The following is a 22,038-nucleotide window of genomic DNA, read 5'->3' on the forward strand; positions in this document are numbered from 1 at the left end:
AGCGGCGTCGAAATCGCGCCTTCATGAGCCGGAATGTCGATCCTCTCGTGAGTTTGCCGGACTCGGAGTTTGTGAGGACATTTCGCCTCAGTAAGCATGTGGTGAAGGAGATTGCCGCGGATTTAACTCCCCTGATAGCCAAAGAACGCAGGAAAGATGGTATATCTATGAAGGTTTGGAGCCGTCTATAATTTGGCAAAAAATTGTTCTGAACTGGATGGTAGAAGACTATCTAATACTTAGGTATACTTATTATACGTTTCAGATACTCATTGCATTATTCTCTTAGCCATATTTTTAACATACTCCGAAAAAAGGAGCAGGTTCTCAATAAAGTTTTAAAATCTTGAATCTTATAAGCTTATTAATTATAAAATAACTATCATCATATCGAGTTACTATCCCGCATTGTTGTGCAGATCCGTTATGTTCGGAAAGAAAAGGAGGACATATGTTACCAAGTAATAAAACTGTTCTAAAACAGTGGCTTGTGAAATAATTATTATCCGACAATCTCGTGTTTGTGAAAATCATTATAACCAATTTCAGAAAGAACATAATGTAAATATGGATTAGGCATTTAATAAATACAATAAAAATAAAAGAGTTACACACTGATTTAACTTTTATTTATCCTTTCCGTTTAAACACACTGCTATACAAAAAATATAACACATTAGTAATCCACACAATGAATGCTGGTTGAGTTGTTAGTTGAAACTAAATAATGGTAGTATAGTATACTAAGGCCCTGTTCCACAATGTCTGGTTAGTGGCTACTTGTGAGATAAAATACATGCTGTCACTGTCAAAAATATAATAACAGAGAGTGACAGCTTGTATTTTATCTCACAAGTAGCTACTAACAGACATTGTGGAACAGGGCCTAAGTATTCTATTATTTGTGAGGGTGTCAGTACCTGCACCTAGCTCACTCGAATGGAGCCTTTGTGCATATCGCCTTAAGGTCTAAACTCCACTCCTAAGCTTGGACCATTTCCTACCACGCTGGTCCTCTGCAGGTTTGTGGGTTCGAAAATCTAGATATGCAAGTTTTATCACGATGTTTTCATTCACCGTAAGAGCGATGGTATGTATGGTGGCCTGCGCCTTAAAGTATACAGGCGGAGATTTTAAAATAGCGATCTCAAGCTCACATGCTGCTCAAGCACATCCACATAAACACCACTGCTACACACATCACACACAACACGTCCCCGGATTTATAACAGATGTAGCTGGTCCCTTCATCATCAGGGATCGCTATTTTAAAAACTCTGCCTGTATACTTTTAGGCGCAGGCCACCGTACACTGTGCATAAATTCCAAAGTAGTTACTCATTGGTGACAATATCTAGATCTGGAGTTTAATTTTTAGTGATCACACTGCTATACAAAGTTTCTGAAGGCCACTCAACAGTATACACTGAATCATTTTGTTGTATGATGCTGTCCTCTACGTTTCCAACCAAGTTACTGTTACGGTCATAGTCTTGGTGTCTGTAAAAAGAAAAAACATAACTGTTATCTAAGCAAACAAGCATACATTTGGTAAAAAATAAGTTTGTAAACAGTAAACAAACTAACCTCCGAATTAGGTGCTCTTTGAGACCGCTTATTTATGCGCCTCTTTTCCTTAATTCAGCTTTCAAAGCGTGCACAACTGCACATTCATCGATAAATAATCCATATTTGCGATAATTTCGCGAAGAGATCACTTTTCAACAGGGAAATGAACGAATTCGTCTGTATGTTTTTTTATCCACAACTAACAGAGAAAACCGAAACAAAACAAAACGATACAATGTTAAAGTTGACATAAGAAACAAAACCATATATATTACCTACTCTGTGTAACAAACAAATCGACACGACAATAGAGTTTTTTTTTTGCCTATGGTCTTAATTATACAGCCAGTTTAATATATGAAAAATATATTTAAATGCCATAACACGTCTTGTATTGATTTTAAAAAGCATCGAATCAGATAAAACAGTTATACTTTTAAATAAATAGTGTGAAAAATCTTCAAATTAAGCCCAAGTCGGACGATCCGTGCATGCTGGCTTTACAATTCTAACAAAAGCGGCAACACTGATAATATGCCAAGATGACGTCACGATCACTCTGTGTCAATAGCATTTATATTTTATCGAGACTGGCCGTGAGTCGTAGGGACTACCGTTTTTGGGCCAATCACAATGGAGTCTCTATTGAGTCTCTATAGGATATCTGCATTGATATTTTTTATAACCAATAGCAGACTTGAGGCCCTGAACAGTGCACAGATTGGCAGCTCAGATGGATGAAGCAGGAACAAATCAGGAGTATGTAAGAGCTATGTAGTACATAAAAGAGAAGAGCTATTTATCTAAAAGAGAAGAGGTATGGGTATGACTTATGAGTATTTACAGATGTGTATAATATATTTTAGATACGGGCCATCATATTAAATATTTGGCTAAAGTTGAACTGGATGATAAATAATATTGGTCGAATAGATGAGTAATTATGTCACCTCGCCGAACAGCTTCAAAGTTTTCGTAGACTCTAGACTAGAGGCTTAAAGACAGATTAAACAGGAACAGAACATATTCAAGCTAATCATTACTTAGTCATGCATAGCAACTATAAAATGATCACCTGTAACCGGCACAATTTCACGGGCATTCCGAGCTTACTGTAACGTGTTATTAACTAATAATACCACACTTTTTATAATCAAAGTCCACCATCAAGACCCTCTCAACGGATTAAAATTAGCAAATTCGTGGGAACAGACTCCCAAAAACACAAACAAAGTCGAAACTTGGAGCTATTTATTTAGGTAATACGCAAAATGCTGGCGCACGTGCCACCCCCGAGTATTATAAAACAACCCTTCTGAACAAGCATCCACTCTCTTAGTTCAAAATTAAATATCATTGTTCGCGGAGCCCTTATAAATGCAATATTGAGTGATTGCCAGTACGAGATGATGAAGGGGTACAGCAAGGATTATAATGTTCTTTGTTAAAATGTCAACATGTGACATTTTAAAAACTAATGATGCTTGTGTTGCGACTTTCGAAGTCAAGCCTAAGTATTTTGCAATGGCAGGCGATGTATCAGGAAAGTGCTTGCAGCGCAGTGTGACACGTAAAATGATAACAAACTCAGGTTCAGTAACAAATTACAGACGAGAAAAATATTAGCCAACTTCTAAGTAAAATAGAATGTGAAACCGAGCAAAAGCCTCTGAGCCCAAAACAGACAGATGGCAAATTGTCACAAGTCGTTTCGCGCGGACGGGTCCATTATTGTATTTCGCTTACATTCTCGCACTTCTGCGCTAGCTGTGATTAACATAACCATTGTTACGCCACGATACAATACTACACATGTTATCGGGACTTTTTTCAATGACATGTGACGTAGTACTAGAGGTACTGTTTAGTCACAGAGTTAATAACTTGAATGAGCTAAGTGCTATAAACTGTTATGTTTATTACTACGCTATTCCATACATCTCTTCTACGATACGGTATGTTTAAGTTGATTAACATGGTTAGTTAAGTTGCGTACCCTAGGTTCCGCAGAGTTCACATATAATTTAAATGCATTTTTGCTTAGGGAATCCTAATGAAAGAGTGGAAACCACTAGCTAACCTTCCCACGAGGCAACAATTAGCTTTTGATGTTTCACCAATCTATACCTACGAGCAGTAAAATTAATGTAATGAATGGCTACTTCCGACCCCTCGCTGGGCGCCAGAATATGGGTAAGCTTTATTGCTTAAATTCCTTCTGACCGGACAAAATGTGATCTTGAAAAGTACAAATAAACTGAAGTCTATTTTTCTACTGGTGTAATGGAATGGTAGACGCTGCAGGCCAGCAGGCGACCCCGTCACAACTAATTGTAGCCCAACATTTCTGGTAATCCGCTAACAGCAGGCGGCCCCAAATTAAAAATCCCCGAAGTTCTCAGCTCGGCCTGCCTGCCGAGGATTACCGCTCGCACGGAGGGGACCACGTTCGATCGACCAAAACTTTACAACACCCAAACGGTATCCGAAAGATTCGCGCGAAATAGCAAATCCCAAGATAAAATTGTAATTTATCAAAGGCTTTTGAGAGTCCCATAGAGCGGAAGTGAAGGATGGATTTCTTTTATCGTGAAATGCAGGCGTTACCTAAATCGTAAGACATTTGAGGAGTTTTTGGAAAAGAAGCCATTTTCTGTAAAGCCATCCTAAATGACCATTTGCTTGAGTAAGTTTTGATGAGTTTACATAAAAGAGGCGATGTGAAATCCTGACGTTATTTATTTAATCTTGTATAGAGTAATGTATCTAATGTGCGCGGTGTTCCTGAACCATGCCTTAACGAATATACGCGTATTTATATTCAAATGACCCCTGGGCAAGCGGTGCGCTTGATTCCCAGCGGTTTTAGCAGAATTAGCATCAGCGATGCGCTGGACATTGGTGTTCTAGAATACATCGCGGTGACCCTCCGCCAAAACGCATTAATAATAAATTGCATACCGCCTCGAGCTTTCGATAATACTCCCTACCGATTACTATTCTGAATGGAATTACCATTTCTCCGTAAAGTCTAATGATAATGTGAGAATGTAATGATGATCGTTGCAAGCATTACATAATTCTTGTATGCATTAACATCTGCAGCGCAGGCGGCCAATAGATAAGGCTTAGACAAATGAAAAGGCAACTCTTCTTATTTGTTTCGCGGTCCGATGAGGCGTGTAGCTATTTCCGTCATAGAATGGAACAGCTGTTGTAAAGGTTACGCCTCCCTTTATCCTGGCACCTGCTTCTTGGACCCTCTGCAATGTCACTCCTCAGGCCAAGGTATAATAATTATAAGCCAATTAAGAAATTCGTGTTGTCGCCTCTGCCGCAACAGTTAACGTTGGCAATAAAGACAAAGTGGGTGATTCAAATTCCAAACTTGTTCTATAAAGTTGGAATCAAGAGAGCTTTTTTCGTGTAACTAAACCAAATTATCATATCTATTATTATTTTGGAAATCTGAACAGGTACACAAAAGCCTTATAACTCTGATTCGTGATAAGAATCTAATCTAGAGCTTTTATAAAACTACAATGCGAGTTGAAATTCGAAATGTTTGTGTGTACTGGTTAAAAAGATTCGTTAACATCAATACACGTGTGCGAGGGTTCAATCCACAAAGGGTATTTTTTATTCATCGCATAAAAAATCTCTACCGACAATTACAGGATTATAGGGATGAAGGAAGGGGCGCCGATGTTCAGTGTTCGATCAGTTGGCCTTTTTCTTCGCAAATCGAAGTTTTCACTCGTCCGAGAATTTTAATTAAAAAGCAGACATTGAGTGGACTTCGGAAGCCGTCGGCGTAACGGTAGTCCGAGATGGTAATTTGAATGAAGTGGAACCGACTCCTTAAAGCGCAGGTATTGGAGATTTAATCGCGGGTTCGATGATAACCAGAGCAATGTCGGTCGATCAGATTGGTGGTTTGCAGAGCTGTTAAATTGCCACCCCGAGGAGGTGCGTATTTAATGTTTATTGCGAACTCAGCAAACGAGTTCGTATTCGTTGGAATAATATAAAATTTTACACATTGCAACTACTTTAAAAAATATTAAATTTTAACAATAGATCATTAATGAATTTCTAGAAACATTGCTTCAGCTTAGCATGCTTACCTAAAGGTCTATTGTAAAATGTAATGGTCTTGCTTTAAGGTTGTAGGAACTTTGTTACTTGGAGAAACCATTGAATAATGGCGACAGAGCATTCCCTAAGAACAGGCCGAGTGTCTAATAATAATAACCGTTGTGAAGATAACTGCGCGTAATTTCGACCGCGTCCGCCTGGGTCGCGGCGCGCACGCACGCGACCAAACTTACGCCGAACACCACTCATGCAATTGCATACTATATGACCTCGCATTACGACTCACTTTCTTTTAAGAGGTACGTTCGCGAGACCTCAGTGATGGACAGCAGACGGCATCCTTTGTGTTTTTTTATTTATTTATACGGCACTAATTTCTGTACAGTTATAATATTGAAACAGCTTCCGAATTAACGAATGATGATATTCGTGATTAATTTGTTGCAGTGGTGTTTGCACATGGCAAGAATAATTGGAAGAAGCCATAAGAATTTAGAAGTTTGTCAAGTTATCAGTGTTGGGACTGGTGGGGGAAGCAGCACACAAAGGAGGATGGCAGCGATCGAACGTCACCGCGAGGTTCGTGACTATTGTTCGAGCCGCGAATGCACCACCACAGTACATCTGTTTCTTTTCTTTTTTGCTTCGCCCCTGCATAATGAAACGGGCCCATTGTGGAAATATCCACAAAAGAACGCACCTTCTCTCAGTTCGTCGACTATAAGAAAAAAAAATACAGCAGCCGCAGGGTTAAATGGTGGGCGGCTAAGCTGTCGGAAATGAGAAAAGTCGACGCAACTGTTATGACATATACACGGTTCGTTTAAACCTGCACGAAAAAGAACAAAAATATCTGAAAGAATTAATGCTGGCACGCTACTGGCACATAACTAGATTCACCAGTTGTTTACACGGGAAAATTTTTTTTTAGTCCTTTGGCTTCGTAGGCAGAGGACTAATACACAAATATTGACATATTGACAGATAACGACGTACGCCAACAGCGAAAAAAGAGTGTAATTTAATAACTGCACTCGACACTGCTATCGTAAACTTGCGTATTCTGTGCAAGTTTGCGGCTTTATTATTCCGCAATTACATACACTTGCCTTGTGTGGCTGAACAGTTGGCAGATGTATGATATTCCGCTTCGTGGCTTTGCAATTATTTTAATACAGTACTTTGTTGTCTTAAATTAGCAATGAATAAAAATTTAAAGTTATACCTTCAACGACAGTGGACAACAAATAGGGCAACTGAATAAACGTGCAAACGAGAGAGTGGGAGAGGTTGTAAAGTTTAGCATAATACGTGCGATTGCATTACGGAATGGGCACAAATTGAGTAGGGGCCCGTGGCAGGTCGGGATGTCTGCGCGGAGGCGATTAAGTGCACTTAATTCAGGCTAAATGTTGCCTGGCGGCGGGAAGTTTACCAAGTCGGGGGCATCGGTTGCTTGGCTGCTACAAAGATTTAGTGTTAGGTCAAAAAAAAACCTGAACGGTAGGTGGTACAGCTTGGAGCAAACTTTGAAACACGCAACTGGTTAAGTTTGAGCATGACAGTTAAAATACAACCGGTAGATTGCACGGGAATTGAACTTGTAACTCATCATGTTTTAAGGGTTGTAATAATCAGAGATCAGTATCTTGCATCAAATCAATCAAACGTGTGATTAAGTTAAACTCATAAAGAGAGGGAAGAATACTTAGCCTGAGGGGCTTCTTCAATTTACTTCGCGATTCCCTCCCGTGGTTAAATCACAAATTTTATTCCAGTATATTTTGCAGAACCTATGTTATGTAGAAAAAATGTGTTTGGTTAAAAATGCTATTAGAATTCAGTCAATCTGATTGTATATTATTAACTGTGTAAATTAAGCATTAAATGTATAAATTAGAATTCTGCGCTTACCTTTTCTGATTCAAATGTATTTTTTATATTTCCGGAGAAATCCTGAACATTCGGTAGGTCAAGAGTCAATCAGCGAATACAATCTGGTGAGCTATGTACGAATATTTAAATGTGGTTTCCCACGGCAAGGCCTAAATTAACCATATCTTTTTTTACTCTGGACTACATTCCATGAACGTCGGTAATCGCGTGATAACACGCTGGATAGAAATCACATGTTGTTGGGAATAGCTAACTAGATTCTCAGGAAAATAGTATGAGAGTACATCTTAAATATGTAATTACACTTATTTTCTCACCTTTGATAAGTGCTCCATATTTATATTCTTGATTGCAGCTATTTCTTTACTAATTAGGATTATTTTCTAACCTCAATTACAACCGACAACAATAAATAAGTCATTAACCCTATTAAAGAAAACCAACAAGTATTAGATTAATATTAAAATTTTGAACTTTAAAACTAAAATAAAAATAGGTGCCATACAAGAAATTACTTAAATCTGATATAGTAAATAATGCAAAAATATAGAATATCTACAATAACTCGTAGTTTAAATAAAGGTAGCTAAGCTAGTGTTGAAAATGGCAATAAACCTTGCGTCGCACTTAAAAGAGCACGCTAGCCTTCGATTAGCAGTCTTTATAAGGGCCGATGATTCCTATTAATTATCTACTTATCAGGCAATGGATCTGTAAGTGTTGCTGTTATTTCTTGCAGCTGTTGTGACTGCAATACTTCCGACAAAGAGGCTTTTTTACTTGAAGACATTGATTTAAGGATCAGATAAAGTTAATGGCAGGTGTGAGAACTTTTTTACAAATACTAGAGATTTATCTACCAGATGATTAAATATATCATATTACAGAGTTTTACTGGAGAGTGATAAGACGTTGGAAGTACTAAAAAAAGCTTCCAGGAGATAAACATAACTTGATCTCTATCAAGCAGAACCCAAAAACCATGGAGCATTCAAGAAATATTCAGGGCGTTGACATTATCATTACTTTTAACGACTATATCATCGTTAACGTTGGCTCTTTCTGAGGAAATGATATCTGAACATTATCACATCATGTTATCTGCATCGGACGCCGCAACAGGCGGTTGCCTATCCGACGTCGTCGGCAGCGAATTAAACGGACCAATTAAGCTAAGTTTAACTGACCGTAAACTGCGGTATGTAAGTCTTAATAGTTGGTAATTTAACGTGACAGGACGTGTCTCCCACTCCCGCGCTAACTTTCGTAAGCTCGCGATATGAAACGTTGAAAAGCCCTAGGTAAACGTCAGATTGCGATATCGACAAAGCTTGGTTTCCGAGCGCGCCCAGCGGAGCGCGAAACGGCCCGCAACCACCCACTGAGTTTATACTCCGACGAGAATTAAAATGCGGGCGCATTAAACAAAATAAGCACGTCGTATATTTCAAATTATATTATTTCTTTAAATTTTGTTTTACCTACTTAAATTAAAACAGATGTTCTATTATATCTAAAACTAACTATTCCTATGTTACGTTTTCAGTTACCTATCTTCTAATTACGCCTACATAAAAACATTACCCTCCTCCTTCGGCAGTCGGGTAAAAATACAGTGTGTGAGAACTACAGAAAAGTTTACTTACTTTTCTGTCAATAAAGGATTTTTGTCAAAACAGCGTTTTCGCTAAATTTATTCAAGTGTAATACAATACATACTTATAATTTTCCTAAATCTCAACATAACAGTACTCGTAAAACTATTACGCCTGTACTGTACACATTTAATTGGAATCAGGGAAGGGAATAGGAACTCCAAGACGACCGATCTCGAGATAATGCGGCGCCGTCTCAAGTATCGAGCTACCTGTGTTGCCAGACTTCCCAGAACTTCGCTTGCACTGACAACACAAGTTTCTACAACGATCCATTATTTCTATTAAGTTTGTACAACTTGTTGGACCGAGATGAGACAATACTTTGATTGGTCTGTGCGGTTGCCGTAGTTTGTTGCGCCAACAAATGAAAATAGTTTGCTAACCACGCTCTTTCTCCATAATCTATCACTAGTGGCTACTTCTCATAAAAGCTTCTGACTAGACTATCCCGGAAATGGGTCTCAACTCCATAGAGCGCCTCTTACAGCCAGAGTTATGAGTGCGATAGCTCTTTCGGATGCTAGCATCCGACAAATAGTGAACTTTTCGGTTGCGAAGGAATATATTCTCTAATCCAAGACGAATACGTTTCAAATGGAAAGAAATGTTATGAAAGCAAAAGTCAGCATATTGAAAGTGCAATATGACTGCAGCGATGTGTTCCTATGTAGGAGCCCAATGGAAATATACTGGGATGTTCAGTGCAGTTTACATCCGAGGATAGGTTTTTCTCCGCGTTTGAAGTAATATAATCCGCCATAATTCTTACGGCCTAACATTTACTGGCAAGACGGCGATGCGACAGTAAAAACGTCGAGTGCATCATGTATGCTATGCACATGCACAGAGCTCGTCAAAGGCACTCTGGTGCTGTTGGGGCGAGCTATAAAAACGGCGGCGAATGCGAATATCGTGTTACTGCAGCCATACCAATAGCGAGGGACATTGGCTTACCTTACATGAGGCTACCGGGTAACGAGGTTTTTCACCGCATTCGCTTTTCCATTATTGAGCAGATTTGAAAGAGATTTCATATTTTCCTACTGTCTCGCCAAACTTGGCAAGACGTGACGACCGTGATCCGAAACGGTGACATAAGTGGTATATTTTAAACGAGTCTTTAGATGAACAAGAGCAAGGTCAATGGCACTCGAACAAAGAGCGCGAAAGTGGTTTAACATTACGTAGGTAGAGGTCTCGTGTCGCGGATAATTGCGACGTAATCCATCGCGAGAGGCACACCAGCCGGCCAGTTTCCATATACGGCTCCCAGCTTGCAGCCGCATAGAAAAACAGCTGACCCGTGGCACGCGCCCAACATGCATATTTATATCGTGAAAAACGAGTATAAAGTCGAAATGCTATGAAATATTTCGAACCAGTTTGAAGTACAGGCGCCTCGGCAATTACGCAATAAGTAGTCGTCGATAAACAGCCGCGTATGGGATAATAAATCAAACGGCTGTGCCAAGGGTGGATAGAATAATCGATTAGCAGCTTTTTTCGTTTTTAAAAGCTGCGTTCCAAAAGCGTTGGGTTGATTCAATCCATCGGCATGTCACTTATGTAACTCGTTTTTCCATACCCTTTTAGTAACGTGAAGCTTCATGATCTAACGATTGAAAAGAGCAGCTGTTTTTATGAAATATTTTTTCTGGTATATTATTATTTGAATGATTTCCAAATCGGAAAGTGTACAAAAAAGTATGGATCTTGCAAGCGGTCGTTGTTACAAATCACAATATCTTGGTAAGGTGATAGGTATGCACGCAGCGCTATGCAATAGCAAGTACCTATAGCGAGGCATATTGCAACTGTACTTACAAACTTGCAATTCCACTATGGAAAACGGAAAGGTAAACTTGACTATGTGTTTTGAATTTATGAAACTAGACGAATACCGACCGAGGGTAGCATGTCCTAGTATAGGAATAGTAAACTTATTAAAAGAAATATCAAAATGTTCAGTGCTAAATGATGAAAGACGAAGGTACACGCCAATAAAAAAGCAAACACATTAAGTCAAAGACCACACAAACACAAATTGAAGCTAATATATACATATACAATATATAAAGGCAGATGGTTGAAATCATTAAAAATACGGTAATGAAGCGGTTAGTACAGCTATTATAGAAAAAAAATACTGCCGGTTGCCTAACGATATATCTAGTAACTAATCTAACAACTGCAGGTGGCTGCTAATAATTTGCGTTAAGGAAATGCAATTTTTCATTATATTAATTCTGTGGAAGGAAGAAGTGCGAAAACATAATTCATTTTTAATTAAAGAACAAGCAGTTAATACACTTGCTTTAATCAGACAAAAACTTGTTACGTTTTCGGGTAATTAATTATTGAAATTTTCTCATCGCGAAGTTATTTTAATAACTTAACAATAATGTAGATTGTTTTAATTTTTAATTTTAGGAAGAACATTGTCATAAAGTTAACCAAGGATTGTGGTTATATTATAACTGTATACCTAACCACATATGTATATACATACATTTACGAACTATACCTAAGTACATACTAAATAGTGAAGTTGAAAGAAAATTAGTGAGTGATTTTCTTAAAGCAATATTTTAAAATCTATATATCAGCCAAGAAATTAAAGACCGAGACTAAACCCTGCAGAAGTATCTAGCCCCAAGTTTTATGGTCCTTTGAGCCGGATAAATAGGGGACCATTAGCGGAACTTGCCCTGTAACTTTCCAAGTTTATTGGGGACGATGCTGGGGGCTTCCCAAACCGGCTTCTTCACCTGCCTGAACCAGTCCTTCGTGAGGTGTTTGGTGTTCAACCAACAGTGACTTGGGAGAATGCGCCGAAATGCCGAGGCACTGAAAAATGCGATCCCACATGCGATATACCCGCCGATTATTATAAATGTGCGGTATTTTTTCAAGGTGTTCTCAATTGAAAAGTACTTTAAAAGGTAGCTGTTAACAAGGATAAGTTTAGTTTGATCGTTTGTTTTGCTGTTATATAGCCAACGATGTAATAGGTAAGTTTTAAAGACAAATAACTTTCCAAGATAGATGACAACTTAGGAGTAAATTTCAACCTATTATTTAGGTACTTAAGTACCTGGTAATAATAAAGAAATTGATAGTATCATATAATTCACACAACCTGTTCAGGGAATAATTAACTCCAATGATTTTAATGTACAAGGTAATAACTAGTGATTAATTCAGTAAGTAGGTACATAATTAACCTCAAATGACGGAACAATTTATGCCATTTTCAGCTAGTATTTCAGTATTATGCAGTGGGATTTGGGTTTCATGGAAATATTGATGTCAGGGAAATATTATGTCCGCTTTATAGCCCATGACGGCATTCTGATTTGATTATACTGACCATTAATAACTCTCTGATATGAAGATAAATTAATCGATCCTCAAAAATTCAGGAATACTTTTCAAAGGGTCTACGCAACGTATTTCCATCACATTTAAAATGTATGTATAAAATATGCGGCAATTAATTAAAATTGCATAATGAGGATGCCAGGTTTTCCAACTTACGCAATGGTAAATAATTACACCGCATTTCGCGCGTTTTGTTAAAAGTTACATGATACGTCACCTGTCAGGCGATGTTATTGACATTTTATAGACAGGGGTTCGCTCTCGATGCGCTCTTATGAATTTTAATGCCACTTCCACATCGGCAAAAAGTTGGCAAGCCTTTCAGTAATCGTGAATATTTAACAGTCCAAGTGACCTTTTATCCATTAGAATTTTAAGGCTACATACGTGCTATTGAAATACCCTGAATATTGTTAAGAAGAGTTATTAAGGCTGTCGGTGAGCAATCTTGATTTATGATAAGGTTTAAACCTCGACGTAAATAGCAGTGTTCACTTGAAATGAAATCAGTCGTTGAAATCAGTATATGTTGCTAAATGCCTCGCGCATTCTACGATCCACATTGGTATTCGGATAAGCCAATGACTTACCATGGTGAAGCATAACTTTTAAAATACATAAGTGCATTAAAATATTATACTAAAAACATGAAGAGTTCTTGACTATCCACGCAGTATCTAATGTGGTTTAAATAATTACGAAATGTGTATTTTAATGCTGCCTTTAAATGAAAAGGGCTGGAGACTTTGATGGTATCGTAAAGTTCAGAAACTTCCAACAACCTTGCGCGCATTTTCGAACGCCGTAAAACGGACACATTACAGAGTGTTGAGTAAATTCAGCACTTTAAATCCTACAGATTGTTCAGAAACTGTCAAGTCATAGTGATATATGACAAAACGAGTGAAGCAGCAAAAATAATCAATCCCTTACAAATATTAGTAATTCTTGGATAAAAAAAATAATGCATTACTAAGTTCGTTCCCCTCATATTTCTCATTTGGGGGCAAATTTTGCGTGTAGAAAATATGTGAGTGTGGTTGTGTGTATGTGTGGTTGTACCTATCCACTTATACCCATTGTATTTAATGAATGACACATCAACATTATTGAAGCTTTATCAGCAATGCGATGACCGTTTAAGATAAGAATCATGTTATTATATTTTATTTCCCTTCGGATCTTGCATAATGTTATAGACAAGAACAGGGTCATTGTCAATGGCAGCTATTACATATTTATTAAAGCATTGATCGGCACGCTCCCGAAGTCGTTCAAACATCGTCGACACGTAATAAAGGAGAGAAAGTTCCATGACGAGTCTATTCATAAGACCCTTCAAAAATGTTCGTTCCACATCGCCGTCTACATGCAAGTATAGAAGCAGTAGAAGTGCGTTGGAGTCGAGCAAGCCCCCCTACCCGCTTTCCTCGAGCATATCACTTTCCTAAAGATTAATTGGTGTTTACCCCAAACCCAGGGCAAATGTATCGAATCGTGTTGAGCGAAATTAGACGTTAGGTGCACTTAATTTCGAAACAATAAGTGTCATGTGATGCGATACTTCGCACATAAATTTGGGGGAGATGAATGCATTCAGCATTATACAACTCGAGAAATATACTTTATATAATAAGGGATCCGTAAGCCACGAATTCCATTCGGCACAACTCAGTAGACACACGGAATCCAATTGGACTATTTGAGAAGTCCGGCTGACAGATAGGCTCCCATAAATTGTTGTTGCGTAGGTACCTACACGCACTTGGAGGCCCTTGCATGCTTTCACGCACACTTGGACATCTACAGATACCGCATTTGTCTATTCATAATTGGATATTCGTGGTCTTGGTCGTAGAAACTGCTCTGTTGGCTCAGCGACCCGAAGTCTTGGCGTCAGACCGACATACAAGAGATATAATTTCTTATTTAGAGTAAATATAAAGAATCGTAGGTATCTGGCCATCCACACCATCCGAAAATCTCCGATAGGGATGTATAAAGTTAAGTCGTGTCTTCCAGTACCTCTCTGGATAAGTACTTATCGTAACGATGATTGTTCTCGTAGCTAGACAAGAGACAAGCGACCAATTGAAGTGGTCCCCCAGCGGATGCTTCAACGGAATTCGGAAGATATCCATCCCACTGTCTGTCTGGAGCCCTTATAAATAGATGTCGCGAAATGTTCCCGGCCAGAGCGAGATGCACGCTCACTGCATTCACTTTAGTTCCTACAAAATTGCTGATGCCGTCTTGAGTTTGTTTGTGAATTAAATAAAGATTCGTTACACATTTTTTTACTAAAGATGAATTGAAAATTTGCATAAATGCAACAGCGAGTTTTTGCCTCGAGATAAACATTTTAATTTAAACGTAATATGTATTTATTAGTATCAATATTAATTAGCATAAACGATACTAAATGTCAGCATGGAAAGAAAACGGGAAAAACAACGGCAGGTGCAGCGCCTATCCAGTCGATTATTATTAAGTATATCCGTCGCCTGCTGTACCCATGCTATTTAATTGCTAAACACTTTCTGAAGTGTTGAGCATCTTGCTAATCAAATGAAAACTTTTTGCACTAGCGATCTTTAGTTAGTTACGACATTCAAATTATCTTTACTACACGGTAGATAACCAAAGATAATGAAGTAGCACATTTAACACATAAAAAATTCCCGCCCTGATAAGATTTGATCTTTAAAAGATATTTCAAGATCACGGTGCGTGATGTAGCGTGACAAATTACTTAACCAGTGCCAAATATGACGTGATTCGCTGCCATCAAGTTTTTATACCGAACGTAAACGATTTCACAGAAACTAAAACCGGAAAATATATGCAGGTATTAATCCTAATAATCACAGGTCTACAAATTGGCAATTAGAGATATTCTTAGGACTATGTACTACAAAATGATCTTGTTCTTGGAATAGCGAGATTCAGGTAAGATAATTTATCTGAACAATGAATTATAATGTTTAGAATTTTAGATAAACTTATTAAGTAGATATTGTAATATCGCAAAAATCCATAATAACATTTTCAGGAAATCAACAAACCGAGGATTTATAGACAAGACTTTTATAAACTACACAAAAACTTGTACGATAGCGTTTTCCAGTTCTGCCCTTCTGAAATCTATGCAAATAGATAATTTTTCATACCCTATTTATTTTTACATTGGGTTCTCTAATATTTTGTTTTATACAGAAAGGTAATTTTGTCTATGTTCGTGTACAAACAGCTTAGGTGCTCGTGTAGGGGCAGGAATTTCCCAAGGTTGTTCACATTCCACGTTCACCTCACCTAGCGAGACTTGCGTGACCTGACTTTCATGGTAGGTAGTACATTAGGCGATCTAGCTGACTATGATTCTTGGAATAGCCGGCGTGAATTAGGTACCGCTGGACACAAAGGATTGAACATTGGCTATCAGTCTTGGATTATCAGGGTATGATAGGTTAAAGGTTAGCTGTGATTATAATTAAATAAGCCTTATTAGTTGACTATCTTGTAAACTATGGTATCTAACAAAGTTAGCTAACTGATGAACGCTATCTTTGCTCGATACTCCCGTTGCTTTAGTCTTGACTCAGGTTAAATACGACAATCAGCTCTGATCTTACAATAGGTCATGAATAGTACATAGTTATTTAAATTACTTAGTTTAGTTGAAAACATTAACATAATCTCTCCAACTTCTTTTTTTTCATCAACCTAAGGTATGGCAGAAATTATGACGAGTAAATGTCGAAGGACAACAATGTGGTTTTATTTTCCTACAAATCACTTTTGTTATTCCTTACTCGACTGAGGTTTATTTCATTGGCAAATGGTGTTAAGTCAAGGTTTAAGTTGTAAAAAATATAAATAAGCAATAATGAAAGTTGAATGGCCAGACATGGCTCCGATGACTCAGTACTACCTGACCAATAGGGTGGACTGGCTTAAGCTTGTTTTAAATCGACAAAGGAAGGAATTCCGACGCATCTCCCGCCAGCCATTTAGATGATCTGAATGCGGTGATAACTTTTGGCTTCTTGGAACCGTCAAAATACAAATTTCTTGGACGTGCATTGGTCCATGTTAAGTTAGTCAGAGTAAATAATTCTTTGACTTTGAGTAAAATGCTACTTTGATAATAAGCAGAGCGTTATGTTTTTATAACATTAACAATAAAACCGCACTGGATTTCAATTCATATTATAATTGATCCCGAAATAGATACAAAGCCCAAGGCCAAGGCAGTGTGAAATTCAACTTCGTACCCGTATCTACTTATTATCATTTCAAATTCATCAGGTTCCCAAGTTAAAATCTCGGCTATTACCGTTCCGTATTCACGAGTCGGCCCATGCGCGACGGCGACGCAGCGAGGGCCATTGCGCCCGCGCTCTTCTAATGACAGGGAGCGGGGTGCGGGGTGGGGGGCAGGGCGGCCGCGGGGGGAAGACCGGTCCGAGGCCGCCGCAGGGTAAGCTGCAGCTTGGATTTACTTTCCTCAGCTGATGAAAGATCAGCTGATCTTTTTTTTCAATAAAGTGTCACAGTTTTTTTGGCGTACAGGGATGGGAAGGAACTGTGGTAAATATGAATAGCAATTGTTTGCAGGCACTTTGTAAAAGGTAAGATCTTGACATGACACATACAAAATAATACAATAAAAAGAGGTGCAAGTTATATGATATGATAATAATTACAAAGCAAATGAATGAAGCAAAGCATAAATAATAACATTCACAGCGCAGCTACATCAAAGCAAAAAGTCAAGTTTTCAAGTCACGTAGGTTGGCTGCAGCTTACCTCAGCGCGGCCGGGAACCCGTTCACCGTACCCGGCCGGTTAGAACTCCTAACTTTTTATTTTGTTATGTTCATGGTCCACCCTTTGTGGCTTAGGCTCGCGTGAATGCCCTACTACCTACCAGGGCCCGCAACTAAGTTCGTTTGTTTCGACTCGTTTTGTTTTGCACTCCTCTCCGTCACTTCGCCAACTTTGAGGTTGGCGCTACTTTTTGTTTCTAGTCCTCCGTAATAGCATGACGCAGTGTTGCACCTTTGTGTTGGGACTTTGTCACATTGATTACACGTCGATTTGACGTGGGTGTGTAAGTTCTTGTTACAGTTAACCGTGATATTCGTAAGCTTTCTGGAATGTACGACGCTTTGTTGGAATTATTGGTAGTTTGTTGCTACTCATTACACTTTCGGCGAATTTTTGGGTAGGAAATAGGTTTATCGCCATTTAGATAACCGTTATTGGAAACCATGTATGTGTATTTCAATTTGTAACCGGCTGGGTGAGGAGCGCTTCGATAGTAGATATTGCAGTGTTAGATAAACACATGACACGAGCATCCATCAAATATCCGATAAGGATTGCCCCAACGTGGCATCGAATCCGGGACACTTGCGCTTATCGTTTTGTAATGACACTCGAGCTTGTTGATTTCACACAATAGTAAATCAGTAAATACTTTATAGCTACAGTATTTTATTTATAAGCTAAATAGTGGTAGGTCTTTTTAATACCTAAACAACTATGTTTGTAAATAGGTTTTGATGATGTCATGACCATGATTGATTGATAACTACGCTTATACCAATTTATTGCAACGTAAATTGTGCGCATTGTAAGTTTCAAAAGACAAAGGATTTGCAGAACAATGCTCCATAAGGCAATGATTAATTTAACAGAGGAGAATTTGTTGACATGTTTAATAGGTCGGTAGATCTTCGAGAAAATACTTTTGGTATATAATAATAGCTATGTATAGGTACATGGTATCCATATAACAGACAACCTACAGCAAACAAGGGCCGCACCTTGGTCACACCCAGGCTTCACACATAACTACAGTACCCTATACATATACATAGATAGATCCATTTGATCAACAGTGTGTGTACGTATATGTTATCATAATAAATAATGGTCGACCTACATACAGCCACTTAACAGTCATTATCTTTTTGCCAGTTACGAGTAGGTATGATGTCGGTGAGTGAGAACACTGGACAAGTGTAATTGAGTTGGTAGTTCAGAAACTCTCACATTCATTACCAAAAAAATACTATCATGGATTATAGTACTGGTATATTGAGCATTTTGGTCTAGTGAAAGTATCTTGACAATATACAGACATCTACTTCCAGTTTCGATGACTTTATCTACCAATGGCTAACATAATAACATACTAAGGACATAGATAGGTACAAAATATGTCAATAATTTACCTGAAATACCAACATAAAGTTACAATCTGTCAAAATTGGTAGTTATTGAAAGTTAGATATCATCCACAGTAGTGTTGAACTTTGGCCGTAAGTGGAATTTTACCACTTCCTCACCAAATTATGATAATTTTACTATCTACTCTACTGTTATTAATTATTATACCGCATATAATTGCGTCACTATCATGATAATTTGATAAGAATTTAATGACCTAGAGACAATGACACAGAATAATTAAATAATGCTTATTAGCATGACACTTACAAATACCTATTGAGTACAAGTTCAAGTTTAGTGATATCAGCCTCAGTTGCTAGATTGCACCACCAGATTTATATCATTCCATTAGATAATGTACTCTATATTGGTATGCCTATGTATGTACACATTAACACTGTTATAATTATGTGAAAAAGGACATGAATGAAGGATACATCTCTATAGGAGTTAAGTAATAAGTAATTCCGGATGTTCCAAGAGCTTGGATACATCCAAGTATGGGAAATGGGCATGGCTATTGGCTATCTGTGAACTACTGGTAAATTTTTATGTATGCTGTATGTACACCTCCATACTGTATTTTCTATATGCAACTTGATACATAGGCTCATACCATAGCGTTTGGGTAGTGCTGTATTTCGGTTTGGGTATCATTAATTACATTAATTGGCGTACCCCAAAAGACTTTTATGGTTTTTCTATAATCCTTATGCAAGCAATGTTCAGAGAGTGTTTATCATAATGTGCATTAAATAAAAATGATAGGAAGCAAACTAGTATTTAGTCAACCCGCACCAATATGTATACTACCTCTACAAATAATGAATTTAAAACAAACAGCTGTTTTACTTTAAATAAAACTTTACTAACATGAAACATGACAAAATTTTGTACCATTACCATTTAGACATGTTAACTAAATGAGGGAAACAACAGACAGAAATGAAAGTAAGTGTAGATTGAACCTAATAATAAACAATAATGTATTACACTACTGATATTCATAATTACTACATTCAAAGTAACAAGCAAGATTATGCCATCCAGCCGCTTACAGAGGAACTCTGAAGACTGAGTCAGATCCAGTTTAGCATCTATAGGCCTATGTCTAGCAGTAGATATTTATTAGGTTCTTATTCTTGTTGGCTTTACTTAGTAGATATATTCACAGATTTCAAGACTTATTGCCATTTGAGTAAGCTTCAGGTCCAGAATATTGATTAGGTAACTTGTAACTAGGAATCTGGGTGAAAGGTATTCTTCCTCCAGGCAGGCCTCAAAGCATGGTAAATATCTTCCTGTATGTTCCTACTGCAATGCAGGAAGGTTTTCAGGTCCACTGAAGTGAACGAGTGGGGGAGAACTCAAGAAGATGTGAAGCACATCTCATTGCTTCCAATATCGTGCCCATTTAACTGTCCTTTATTAGATGTCGTCTACGATAGCAAATATTACTACGATCACGATTTCACTGTCGATTAGCTAACAAGCGGAATGCTGGCGTCATATTCTCGTAACTCAGTATCGCAGAGGGCATTCAACCGCGGCAACTCGCTTTGCGCCTAGCAACGAGAACTATTTTTTTCTCAATGGCCGTGACATCAAAATAAAGCACAATAGCCTAAGGTCACTGGAGCATTGACTCCCTTGAGGCTTCTACACCGTAATAGTACTCTCGACAACCTTTCATTAGGCACGCAGAGTCAAGTTGAGTTGAAGTTTGAACTTTTTTGCAGTGCACAAGAAACTAATTATGTAGATGCGGAGTGATAGGTTCGTATATCATTAATTAAACTCACCTGTCTGAAGATTCGGAGCTGTCGTATCGGTCGAAACAACGCTTCTTCCTATCTTCAACATCTTTCCGGTTAAATTCCGCCGATTCTGGAACTTGATCTTTCTTGGAGTCGGTCGGTGCACCAGCGGCGACCACGCCGCTCGTAAAACTTTTCCCACACGATTCACTCGATTTCAGTCCAGCGTAGAACGACAACTTCACATCATCTTCGTCGAAAGTTTCTTCACTGCACTTTTTTGAGTCATCTTGTCGTGAATCGGGCCCGGAAAAAGTTAAATTATTCATTTGTTTCGGCTCGTTGCGACACTCGCGCAACCCATCCGCCATCTTTGAGAGCGCGAGTGTTTTGTCGCGAGTTTCGTGTTGTCGGCGCGTGGGATAGGGCGCTGGCGTCGCGCTGCAGCGGCGGGCGCGGGGGGGTGTGACGTCACGGCGGCTGCGCGGCGGAGGAGGCCGGCGCGTGACGTAACGACTCCGCCCCGTCAGCCCCGTGCAGCGCCGGGCGCCTGTCATTGGCCGCGCGTTACGCAACCAGCGCCGCTATTCAATAACCGCGCGGGAAGGGAGCGGACGACAGGGCTGGCGGAGGCCCATCCCAGCCCTAAACGTAACAAATGCTTAATGTGTCGTAATGACCGTTTGCACGCACACTAGCACACCTCCCGGTTACCAAGTGCCGGCCAACAAGTGCATTATGTTATTGAAATTGATATGACGATGTACCTACCTCCTATTTTGAATTCACTGGCTTAGAAAGCTTATTTTTGATAACCTGATAGACTTGCCTACTACCGGCTCTCAGTTTGTTGATCTGAGCATGGGCTAGGCACAGTACCTAAGGCCCTAAACTGTAGGAAAAGAGCTGCTAATCTATAATTTTATGTAGGTAAGTATGTAAAAAATGTAGCTTTAAAAGCGGCGATCAGACTATTGCACTACCTCATGTAGTTTCCTACGCAAGTACAAGTGTAATCATAGTTAGGCATGTAGGACACTACATATTGGAGATTGACGGGTCCCGACCGTCCTACGTTACATACTAGGTAGAATCCAAGGTAGCATCCTACATAGGCCAGTATATCCTAACTCAACTCGTAGGACGCCAATTTGTAGTGCACTACATGTAGTCCAGTCTAATCGTCACTTTAGTTTTACAAGTTAGCCCATGTAAGGCAGGTTATTGTTTCTGTAAGTGAAGTTAGGAGGGTTACTCTAGGTGTACAAAACGAACGAACGAGAGTTACAAATTGTAGTGTATTGTATTGTACCATGTTATATTATTGTAGTTCTGAAAACTTCGTTTTTCTTATGCTAGAGTAACCCGAGAGATATTTTGGGGGCCTAGCCTATAGGGCTTTATAAACAAAACACGTATTATAATTATTAAATTGTAAA

At 38.7% G+C, this 22,038-nt stretch overlaps 1 protein-coding gene across 1 annotated transcript in view; it reads right to left on the reverse strand.

Moving 5' to 3' along the window:
- Positions 1 to 21,010, reverse strand: part of LOC105392528 (zinc finger protein jing) — a 76,616-nt gene extending 55,606 nt beyond the window's left edge. The window contains exon 1 of the mRNA XM_038112118.2: positions 20,645 to 21,010. Coding sequence (XP_037968046.2) covers positions 20,645 to 20,970 — 326 coding nt within the window. The 5' untranslated portion in view covers positions 20,971 to 21,010. The remainder of the gene's footprint in view (positions 1 to 20,644) is intronic.
- Between the last annotated feature and the right edge of the window lie 1,028 nt (positions 21,011 to 22,038).

Source organism: Plutella xylostella, chromosome 13 (assembly GCF_932276165.1).
Source record: "Plutella xylostella chromosome 13, ilPluXylo3.1, whole genome shotgun sequence".
Lineage (NCBI taxonomy): Eukaryota > Metazoa > Arthropoda > Insecta > Lepidoptera > Plutellidae > Plutella > Plutella xylostella.